General features: G+C 46.4%; 1 protein-coding gene across 14 annotated transcripts in view; it reads right to left on the bottom strand.

Annotated features, from left to right (window-relative positions):
- LDB3 (LIM domain binding 3) overlaps window positions 1–12,306 on the bottom strand; it is a 161,177-nt gene that overhangs the window by 139,113 nt on the left and 9,758 nt on the right. For 13 of the 14 annotated variants that reach the window (XM_081190852.1, XM_081190853.1, XM_081190855.1 and 10 more), the window contains exon 1: window positions 4,795–5,043. In XM_081190852.1, coding sequence (XP_081046978.1) covers window positions 4,795–4,887 — 93 coding nt within the window. In that variant the 5' untranslated portion in view covers window positions 4,888–5,043. Of the gene's footprint in view, window positions 1–4,794; window positions 5,044–12,306 lie in introns of those variants that run through there. The other variant, XM_081190846.1, reaches the window with a different exon arrangement.

Below are 12,306 nucleotides of genomic sequence, written 5' to 3'. Positions count from 1 at the left end.
CCTCTGGTTATAGCTGCGAGGAGGAGATTGGGAGCTTTTGCTTGTTTTTAACTAGCTACATTTTAGCACCATGTCCTAATCTAGACAAAGTGTGGCTAGCGTTAATTACAATTTATTGAAAAGAGCCAATTCAAAATGCAATTCATGGAGGTGGCTTGTTTCAATAAACAATGCTTAATATTAACCTCAATTAACTGGTATGAATTAAAATGGAAGTGAAAGCTTCTGTTCTCCAACTCAGCCATGTCAGAGAAAGAAAGGAGAGAGGAAGTTCACAATCCCAAGTCTCGTTCATATACTGTAATGCTAAACCAGGCATGGCCAAACTTGGCCCTCCAGCTGTTTTGGGACTACAACTCCCATCTTCCCTAGCTAACAGGACCAGTAGTCAGGAATGATGGGAATTGTAGTCCAAGAACAGCTGGAGACCCAAGTTTGGGAAATACTGATCTACAGGATGCCACGTTAGGTACCCTTTGGTTTAGCACAACATTTGAATGAGGTAAATGAGACCATTGCAGAAGAAATATTCACACACTGGACCTCTTTTCTAAAGATGAAATTCTCTGCCCTGATGGTGATATATATATATATATATATATATATATATATATATATATATATATATATGATTACACCAGAGGCTACAGGTACCTGGTGGTAAAAGTCCCACACAACTTACCGGTATATTGTAAGAACTATTCCTGATACAGTGCCTAGGTGCCACTTTTATTTGTAATAAGGGTAATATAACAAACAGCCCATAAAACTTTATTCCTGACAAAAAGGAGCTTCTTGTCTGGTTTATGACGCTTTTATAGAGAGGACAGTATAAAAGTGAGATAGGACAGTATTGAAAATTACAGCTTTGTGTGATATCATCACTCAAATGGATAGCTGGTTGGATGTTCTGAGAGCAGCTTCTAGGTATCTCTTATTTCCTTATTCCCCATGAGCAAACAGTCAATTATCATGGCAAGAGAAAAGCTACAGGAAAGTTGAGAGACTCCCGAAAATACTCATAAAAAGATGAATAAATGCATATAAGAAATAGGAACAAACGTGAAAGGTTGATATGCAATTTCCTAATAAAAGTGTTAAAACATGTATCTACAAAAATATTTTTGTATATTTTTTATTTTGTATATTCATGTTTGCAAATCAGTCTCAAGAATGGAATCACTGTGTGTCATGAATAACAAATCCAGCTCTTGCTCTGTTGCTCAGATGCTGGTCTAGCATCTATTTCAGGATTTGCCTTATCCTAACATGAATACTAAAGCCAAGTTTAATTTTTCCTGACATTAGCACAGCAATTTAGTGCTCAAATTTTGAAAAATACTAATCCCAAAACTTTCCATGGCAAATGCTAGGGCTGATCATACCCTCTATCTTGCAGATATTAATACACACAGCCATAAGAAGTCTGGCACCAACTGGTATCTGAAAACCACTTACTATGTTAATTTTTTGCCAACATGAAATGACTACGGTGTTCTTGTCTGTAAACACGTAGTTAATGAATATTGAAGACTGGATCCCTTACGTACCCATGAACTGTGGAGCTCCGATAGGCTCATCACAGATTTTGGGGGAACAAGGCATTTGTATTATTTATACATACACAAAATTATACATGCATGGAAGACAAGGAGTGACTCATGGGTGTCTATGTGCAATACAACTATTACTGGACTTTCCCACTTCAAATAACAGATGGGGGCATAATACGTTTTAATGCTCTCCTTAAAAAAACAAAACCCCAAAATATCCTGTAGCTAGAAAACTAGCATGTCAGGAGAAACGTTCTAGCTGCTTCCCTGATATGCTAGCTTTGTATGTGCAATGATACTTCTTTTTTGCAATATATAGAAGCTTTCTAATCTGCAATCCCATAAATCACCTTCCACCTCTGCCTGCTCAATGCAATAAACTTCTATGGGGCATTTCCAGCTTCAGTATCTATCACCAGAGCCCCAAACTTGGAAGATCTACACCAGGAGTAGTCAACCTTTTTATACCTGCCACCCACTAATGCCACCCACTAATTTCCTTACTGCCCACCAGTGATCGATGGAAGGAGGATTCCGCTTGTGCCGTAGAACCCCATACTGCCCACCTAGAATCCTGAAACGCCCACTAGTGGGCAGTAGGGACTAGGTTGACAACCCCTGATCTACACTGCAGCTCTGGATTTGGGTATGGATGTCACAACCACAGCCTAATCCTGTTAATACTTCTTTTCCCTTAGAAGATTCTTACATAGTACTTTTCTCTCTGAGGAAGAAAAGCCAGGTAGAATAGAGAAGGGGGGAAATCGTCTTACTTTGGAGTGAAAAACCTTTCTGACCACTGCAAAACAGAGAATCATAAGCACAGTCTGGAATCTAGCCTCCTCCCGGCAGAAAGCCTCACAGGTTTTAAATCCTACCATGACGTTTTTCATGCACATTCCTCCACAGGTGCTCTTCAACAGAGCTAAAATGCCACAGGAACAGTATATGCACCTGGATCATTCAGAATTAAACATGAGAAGACTGGGATGGGAGGAAGCTTGGAAAACAGGAGAGGTGCCAAGCACAGTGGAGAAGACATAGTAATTAAGAGCTTTTATAGGTTCATTGCTTAGACTACTTTAGTTCATTTTAGTGGTCTCCTGCACTCCAAACAACTACAAATCATTCTTCATATTTCCCAAAGAAACATTGGGTAGCACCCAATTTTGCACAAGGGGGCTTTCCCCCCTTCCCTTCCCCCTGCTGCCACAGTGCCCCCTCCCTCAAAATATGCTCCAGAGGGGCTGCATGAGAGAAGTAAAGGACTCCATTCTGCTGGAGAGCAGACACTGCTGGATTTCACAAATGGTTGAGGACCACATAGTATAGGGAAGGAAATTTAAACATCCATGCAGCCACACTTGTCTGGATATCTCTTTTATTTCCAGTTATCTATCTTGCTGCTACATCCAAAGCATTTAGAACAAGCATATTGATCATTCATTTTCTTTTGGGCCTACCCAGCTCACTTCTATGCATGGTAAAATTGCGAGTGGGCTTTTATCTCACACGCTTCCGCCCTGCTCCCCAAAGGTGGAAATTATGCTTTATTGTGGATATTGAACCTGTAGTAGAAAGAAATTTCAGAGTCCAAGGTACAGTTACTCTTGCCTCCAGATAAATGAAGGCTCTCCTGGTTTGAGGTTCACTTCTGAGAGGAGGAGAGAAGTGTTCAGACCTGAAGCCCACTCCTGATCTCACCACACAGAGAGTTGAGGTAGGCAAGTAACAGCTAAACAGCCCCATAGTCTTCAGCAGGATTTCTGTGGCCCGGTCTCAAGAGAAGTGGTTCATCTCTTTAACAGCCCTGTGGCTACAGGTGAGAGGTTGATCTGTGGCCTTTCCCAATCCCCTTTCCCCTTGATCCTGCAGCTGACCCACTCCTCCAAGAAACCCTCTGCTGCAAGGAACACTACGCTCATGGTGCCCCACAGCAGGTGAGAGGGATGGGTGGCCTACGAGACCAGGTACAGAACTGTAGCCTCTTCCATAGAGACAGGATGTTTGGGTCGGAACCTACAATGCAATTCTATACATGTCAACTCAAAGTAAGTCCAATTGTGTTCAATGGAGCCTACTATCCAAGTTGGTGTGTAAAGGATTGCAACTGGCCACCAAAATTTCTGAAATTTCTGAGAAATTCTCATGTTCTGATTTTAGACTATTCAAATACATTGCAAATATTATTATTTTTTGGTCTGTATGCTTCTAAATAATTGGAAGGTACATTTCAGGCAGCAGTCATAAATAAACCCAAGTACTTAACTCCAAAGTGTACATTCTTTGTGTAATTATATAGGTAAACGGAAAACTGACTGCAAGCACCATTAAGGAGTCAGAGTCGTCCCCCCCCCCCCGTCCCACCCGTCCCCCAATTATCTTGATCCTTTTAGGAAGTCCCTGAAATAGATGGCTCCCCACCAGCAGGCCTTCCTCTGGTTAGGTCGCCAATAGTTCTTAAGGAAAGTGGAAGACTGGAATTGCAATAAATAGAATAGTCAAGGCTAATTGCACCAATTAAGGAATGCATTACTTGAAGCAGAAAATAGCAGGTACCTTTTTAATGCAAGGCATTGTTTTTCACACCCCAGAGGCCTACACTACTGGATTTAAGCTTATCCTATTACCGTAATTTGAAAAACTTTGCTGGAAAAGCACACCAGTGTCTTTTTCAGATGCTGAAAACGTTTCAGCCTCTCTCTGGCACTGACAATCGCAAACCATTCTGGTAGCTTAACTATTTTATCTGAACGCAGGAAAGGAGGAGATAAGCCTTACCAGGATGAGATACAAGGGGAACAGAAATAAGAGCTTGGTGTGATTGTTATTATATTTTCTGGGTAAGTATCCGGTTTGCAAACACTCGGCTCCACCCTTGTCGATGTGGACTTTTAGTTTGCAGAGTATGGGCAACGTTATGCAAAACAGAGTCTCTTTATCACCAGTTCAGATACACTTTTGCAGACAGAAACATTTGTGGGGAGAGGGAGAGAGAAGATCGGCTGCTAAAATATTTTCTCTGAATCAGAGAAGGCGCAAATGCAGCACACAATTTTTTTTTGGGGGGGGAGGGGTAGCACTGTATTAATGCTATCTTCATAGACACCCCCTCCCATTTTTAACCAAATACAATCTCCCTCTCTCTCATATCTGCCCAGGTCAGATCACACCATTACAAGCAGGTTTGCTTCCTTATCCAAGCAAATCTCGAGAGGTATTTTGAGTTGTTAGCACTTACTCTGGAGATGGTCAGAGGCATATTGAAGTCCTTGCCCCCTTGCAGTCGGAACCCCCATGGTCCGGGTCCGTTGAGAGTCACGCTGTAAGACATATTATCTCTCTTTTACGCCAGGAACCCCAGCAGCTCTGTGAAACAGAGGGAGGGGGGGGACACAGGTGGGTATTTTGGTTTTTAAAAAAGGAGATATTCTTTTCTCTCGCTCTCTCTCTTTCAATTTAAAGCAGAAAAATAAAGATCTTTTTTGTCTCTTGCCTGGTCAGTCCTGCCGAAGTGTCACCTAAGAATAGATAGGAGTTATAATGCGGATACTGATATCCCTGATGAGGGAGCCCATAAAAGGCATGTAACCAAACACCGGCTATGCAAAACCTCTGTGACTCAGAGGTCTAATATAGTCCCCCCCCCTGGGAGGTTAGCAGACCTTTCTAGACTCCTCAGGTCCCCTCGTCAGACTCAAAGCCACTTTTCTAAGATAATGAAGAGGATGTCGTTTTTAAGCGTGTCAGCCGCTTAAAAAACAATGACATGAAAAGGAACCTCTGGCCGATATACTCACTTGTCAATAGCATCGTTCTCAAGGCTTCCCTAGTGTACAGTCCCTGACCTATGTCAAATGTGTTTCTGTGACTCTTGTGTGTGAAAGAGAGAGCATTAAATGCACCATTGTGTGGTTCTGTTTTCATACGACTAGGGTTTCTGGAAAGTGAGGAGAAGAAATAAAGGGGAAGGAAGAGGGACTGCACCCCTGTTTTAAAACATATTGCGTTTGAAATGTTAAGGCTGCACAACCTTAGGAGTTTTCCCCCCTGGCTTGGGAAGCCAGGCCTCAGGATATTTTGCTGCCTGAGGTGAGCAGCCAATGGTGTCCCCTGCCCCAAACCAAGGGGTATATAGCCCCTAAGTCAGTCAAGGTATTTTGTCAACTGAGGCAGAAAAATACACCAAGCCCCTATCCCTGGTAAAACAAACAAACAAACAAACAAACAAACAAACAAACAAACAAACAAACCACCATCAGCAACAAATTGAATAACTATTTCCTTCCCTTTTGTGACAGCCTCAGTCAGTTGCCTGAGGCAACTTCCTCCCTCTGAGGCTTGACCCTCCTTGAAGGCCTCATTCTCTTCAATGTTCATGCAGACGCTTCTTAGATACTGGAGAAAATGAAGCAGGCCTCCATCATGTTGCACACTGTGTGTGCATTGGGGGCCTCTCGTGTTTAGGCTCCATATTTATTGTGTTTTATATCTGATGTTTTCTCTAAGGAGCTCCAGGTGGCATACATGGTTCACCCCTTCTCATTTAATCCCCACAGCAACCCTGTAGGCTGAGCATCAATGGCCCAACCCAAGGTCACTCAGTGAGCGTTATGGCTGAGTGGAGATTTGAACCCTGGTCTCCAAGGCCCAAGTCCAACACTCTAACCACTACACCACACAGACTTTCATCTGCACCATATATTTAAAGCACATGGGTTTCCCCCAAAGAATCCTGGGAGCCATCGTTTACCCCTCACAGGGCTAAAATTCCCAGCACCCTTAAAGTTTATTTAAATGTGCTTTAAATTTATAGTGTAGATGTGACCTTTGGTTATACAGAAGGTTTTCTTTCTCCTGTAACACACCAGAATGAATGCATCTTGGGACAGAACAGTCCTAAAAAACCTGCCCAATACCAAACCAAATGCAACACAGCAGCCATGTTCAGGGACGCGGACTTATAAAAAATATTGGGGGGGGGGGCCGAGAAAGCTCATGAATAATAAATAAGCTCATGAATATGCAAATAAAGTGGCGCCGCCTCCTCGTGAGCGAATAGGGGAGAGCGTGCTGCGCCTATTAATCAGCTCCGGAGCGGAAATTGGGTGGAGCTTTTGCTCGGGAGGGAGGGCAGGAGGCATGCAGCCCGACCCTGTGCATTTTGGGCTGGGGGAGGGGCGGTGATGGCGCTCTGCTGGAGGGGCGCCGGAGATTATTGGGGGGGCAGAGCCCCCCCAAACGAATTTTTGAGGGGGCTCGGGCCCCCTCAAGCCCCATGGAGTCGGCGCCTATGGCCATGTTCCAGAGGAGCAGGGGCTGGTGTTGCGCATGATGGCACACATAAAACATCCCAATGTCACATCAGGACCTCAGAGGAGCCAGGAATGTGGCTCCAATGGCCTGAAGCTCCTGCTGCTGCTGCCACTACCTGCCATGGCAGGAGGAGGAGTTGGCTATTGAAGCTGCTCCATGCTGGGCCCTGATTTTTTGGAACATTGGGGGGCCAAAAGGATGGGCCCCCAGGAGTTGGCGCCCCTGCCATGTACAATGGCCTACCAAGGCTTTGATAAACCTCCTGGTTTTACTACAACAACGAGGGTTGTCTAGCAAGCACCTGTCAGGCAGGAATGTCCAACAGCTCTCTGTGTGTGCACCCCAAATAACAAGATAAAATGGGGTGGTGTGCAGCAGATTTCCATGTCCCCAAGTTTAATCACACCATGTCGAGGTAGATCAGGGAGTCCCCAACCTTCTGAGTAGCTCCTTTGCTGGTCCCCCCCCCAATACACTACCTTCCCCTGTCTGTTTCCTTTTTGAGTGGGGAAACACCCAAATCTTGGAGGAGAGGCAGTGGAGAGGGAAGGGGTGGAAAGTGGGGGGGGGGGAGACTTTTTTCATTCTGATGGGCAAGTCTAGATTTTAATCACAGTGAATTATTTCCCCAAGGCACTCGATCACAGTGATGTGGGAGGAGGATGTTGAAGCAAATAAAGTGTTGTTTTCAAATGGGTTGTCATTGGCCTTCGATTTTTGGCTGTGAGAGCAGAGCTTAAGTGGTGGCGTTAGACTTCTTTCCCAGTCATTCTTTTCCCTAACAATTTTTTTTTTAAATCAGCAATCTTTTTCTTCTAGTTAGAACTTTATAGCCTCACCATCTAAATCAGCCAACTCACCTCTGGCTGCCTAAATTCAGCTAAGATGGCCAAGGATCAGGTCATGACCTCACATCTCCTAAAAGCTCTATTCACGTCATTTGGCTGCATACAAAAATAATTAACCTTATCTGCCTACTTTCTCCTTTCTCCTTTTTTTCTACTTGCTAAGGAACCTGGGTGTTTCACCTAAGGATGGGGGCAGACTTGAGTAACAGCAGTTCTTTTGTATTTTCCGTGTTTCACCTTCCCAGCAAGTCTTGGTGCAATTGCATGTCTGCTGCCTCCTCCATCTTAAGACTCTTCCATTTAAATCATCATCATCATCATCATCATCATCATCATCATCCAGCCTTAGGAAGAGTTCTGTAGAACTTAGAAAGCTTACACACAACTTGGTGAAATATGGGTTGGGCTAACAGAGGTACTGCCTAAAATAGATTTTGGTATTTTTCTTATGGGACAAACAACACAGCTATCATCCCTCCTAAAAAACTAAAAAATAAAAAAATCTGCAGAGTGTTTTTGCAAACCTGTCACACAAGACTACCAAACAGTTCTCTGTAACTCCCTACAGCCTTGATGTAACAGGGCCTCATTACACAGAACAATTCCCAATAGACCACTCTGAGCAGCTGCAAAAAAAAGTTAGGACTTCTTTCCTGCCATCCCCTGCTCTTTAGATCCTTGTCTATGCTGGCTTATTAGAGCTAGATGGAGTGGGTTAGCCGATTACTGGTAAAAAACAAAAAACTTGGCATCATAGGGTGTTACCCTTTGCCCTTAAAGAGGCAGTTGTGTATCCACTTCTTTAGAAGCCTACTCTAGACCCAGTGGTGCATAATAGGTAAAAGGTAAAGGACCCCTGAACAGTTAAATCCAGTCAAGCTCTGGATCAGTGGCTGAATGCAGTGGTGGATGGTGTCCCAGCTACATTAGTAAAAAAGCAATGATTCGACTGCACTATAAACATGCAACACCAGATGGCGCCAGAGAGCAGGAAATTTTAAAACAAGGTTTTCCATAGTAATAATAATAATAATAATTTATTATTTATACCCCGCCCATCTGGCTGGGCCTCCCCAGCCACTCTGGGCGGCTTCCATAAAAACCAAAAATACAGTAAAATGTCACACGTTAAAAACTTCCCTGAACAGGGCTGCCTTAAGATGTCTCCTGAATGTCAGGTAGTTGTTTATCGCTTTGACATCTGCTGGAAGGGCGTTCCACAGGGCGGGCGCCACTACCGAGAAGGCCCTCTGCCTGGTTCCCTGTAGCTTTGCTTCTCGCAGTGAGGGAACCGCCAGAAGGCCCTCGGCGCTGGACCTCAGCGTCCGGGCAGACTGATGGGGGTGGAGACGCTCCTTCAGGTATACTGGACCGAGGCCATTTAGGGCTTTAAAGGTCAGCACCAACACTTTGAATTGTGCTCGGAAACGTACTGGGAGCCAATGCAGGTCTTTCAAGACCGGTGTTATATGGTCTCGGCGGCCGCTCCCAGTCACCAGTCTAGCTGCCGCATTCTGGATTAGTTGTAGTTTCCGCGTCACCTTCAAAGGTAGCCCCACGTAGAGCGCATTGCAGTAGTCCAAGCGGGAGATAACCAGAGCATGCACCACTCTGGCGAGACAGTCCGCAGGCAGATAGGGTCTCAGCCTACGTACCAGATGGAGCTGGTAAACAGCTGCCCTGGACACAGATTTGACCTGTGCCTCCATGGACAGCTGTGAGTCCAAAATGACTCCCAGGCTGCACACCTGGTCCTTCAGGGGCAGTTACCCCATTCAGGACCAGGGAATCCTCCACACCTGCCCGCCTCCTGTCCCCCAAAAACAGTACTTCTGTCTTGTCAGGATTCAACCTCAATCTGTTAGCCGCCATCCATCCTCCAACCGCCTCCAGACACTCACACAGGACCTTCACCGCCTTCACTGGTTCTGATTTAAAAGAGAGGTAGAGCTGGGTGTCATCCGCATACTGATGAACACCCAGCCCAAACCTCCTGATGATCTCTCCCAGCGGCTTCATATAGATGTTAAAAAGCATGGGGGAGAGGACAGAACCCTGAGGCACCCCACAAGTGAGGGCCCAAGGGTCTGAACACTCATCCCCCACCACCACTTTCTGAACACGGCCCAGGAGGAAGGAGCGGAACCACTGTATAACAGTGCCCCCAGCTCCCAGCCCCTCAAGACGGTCCAGAAGGATGCTATGGTCGATGGTATCAAACGCCACTGAGAGATCCAGCAGAACTAGGAAACAGCTCTCACCTTTGTCCCTAGCCCGCCGGAGATCATCAACCAGCGCGACCAAGGCAGTTTCAGTCCCATGATGAGGCCTGAATCCCGACTGGAAGGGATCCAAATGGTCCGCTTCTTCCAGGCGTGCCTGGAGTTGTTCAGCAACCACTCGCTCAATCACCTTGCCCAGGAATGGAAGATTTGAGACTGGGCGATAGTTGGCCATCGTGGCCGCATCTAAAGATGGTTTTTTAAGAAGCGGTTTAATAACCGCCTCTTTCAGCGGGTCTGGGAAGGCTCCCTCACGGAGGGAAGCATTCACCACCCCACGAAGCCCATCGCCCAGTCCTTCCCGGCTAGCTTTTATAAGCCAGGATGGGCAAGGATCCAGGAGACAGGTGGTTGGTTTCACTCGTCCAAGCAGCCTGTCCACATCCTCGGAGGTAACAGATTGAAATTGATCCCACTCAACTTGACTAGACAGAACTCTAGCACTCTCCCGCCCCGGCCCTGCTCCCACGGTGGAGTCTACTTCTTCCCGAATCTGGGCGATTTTATCTGCAAAAAACTTTGCAAAATCATTGCAGGAGAACATGTGGCCCGTACTGGGCCCCGATGTTGCAGGTGGTTCCGCTAAATTGTGAACCACCTGAAAAAGTCTCCTGCTGCTGTTTTCTGCAGATGCAATAGAGGCGGTGAAGAAATTCTTCTTCGCCGTCGCTATCGCCACTTGGTAGGCTCGACGTTGAGCTCTAACCTGTGTCCGGTCAGATTCGGAATGAGTTATCCGCCACCGGCGCTCTAGCCGTCTCAACGATTGTTTCATTGCCCTCAGATCCGTGGAAAACCACGGGGCTGTCCGGGCTCCATGCAATCGGAGAGGGCGCTTCGGAGCCAAACAGTCAATAGCCCTGGTTAACTCCACATTCCAGCGGGCCACCAGGGAATCGGCTGAAAGGCCATCAACATGGGATAAAGCATCCCCTACCACTCTCTGGAAACCATTTGGATCCATTAAGTGGCGGGGGCGGACCATCCGAATTGGTCCCACCTCCCTGCAGAGGGGATGGGTCGCAGAGAAGTCCAGTTGCACCAGGAAGTGATCTGACCATGGCACTTCTTTCATTTCGCTTTTACTTAGTGTCAGATCACCAACATCCATAGAGGTAAACACCAGGTCCAAGGCATGTCCACGGCTATGGGTTGGGCCAGACTTATTCAGGGACAGCCCCATGGAGGCCATGCTTTCCACGAAGTCCCGAGCGGTCCCTTGTAAGGTCGTGTCGGCATGGATGTTAAAATCCCCTAGGACGACCAGGCTAGGTGTCTCCAGGAGAACATCCGCCACGACCTGAAGCAGCTCGGGCAGGGAATCCTTGGTGCAGCGGGGAGGTCGGTACACCAAAAGGAATCCTGTACTGCCCCTATTGCCCAACTTCCAGAACATGCACTCAGAAAACTGGGTCTTCCCAATAGGACGCCTGGTGCAAACTAATGACTTCCTAAAAATCACTGCAACCCCCCCTCCCCGCCCACGTGACCTGGGTTGCTGTGCGTAAGAGAAACCTGGTGGACAAGCAGCGGCAAGGACAGGCCCATCTGCTTCATCCAACCAAGTCTCTGTTACACATGCCAGGTCAAATCCTCCATCCATGATCAAGTCATGGATGGCAGTGGTCTTACGAATCATTGACCTGGCATTGCACAGCAGCACCTTCAGGTCACGTGGGTATCCCTTGCTGATTCTAGTATCCTTCCGGACAGGACCAGACCCGGAGGCAGGGATAGTCCTCAGACAACATAGGGGTTTTCTCCCTTTTGTTATAACGATATAATTTCTGGCTTATTTATAGTGGTTTTTTCCCTGTGTGTAGACCACCCTGTGTTTGAATCCTGGGAAGACAGAGGTTCTGTGGGTGGGTAGTTCTCATGTCCGAGATAGATGCAGGTTACTTGTTCAGCATGGGGTCGCACTCTCTCTGAAGGAGCAAGTGTGTCGCTATAGACCCAAGTCCTCTGTTACTGGAGTACCTTTTGCCAGCTCTGTCTGGCTTACCAACTATGGCTGTTCCTGGAGCTAGCGATAACATGACCACTGCAGTCCGTTAACTGGTTATCTTGAGACTAGATTACTGCAATGCTCTCTATGTGGGGCTGCAGTTTAGGTCCAGGGTATGTTAGTGACTGCCTGAACACTTGTATCCCAGCTGGATTACTGAGATCTACAGGTGTGTAGCTGGTTGTCCCCTGAGTTGGTGAAGCTCATCTGGTAATAAGAAACAGAACATTTAGTTTTATTGGCCCAGTCCTATGGAATGCTCTGCCAACAGAGATTCAGCAGGCACCTTCTGCCTTAAG

This window comes from Podarcis bocagei (genome assembly GCF_964188305.1).
Source record: "Podarcis bocagei genome assembly, chromosome: 4".
Taxonomy (NCBI): domain Eukaryota; kingdom Metazoa; phylum Chordata; class Lepidosauria; order Squamata; family Lacertidae; genus Podarcis; species Podarcis bocagei.
Note: the sequence above shows the minus strand (reverse complement) of the source record. Positions and strands in the feature narration are given on the sequence as shown.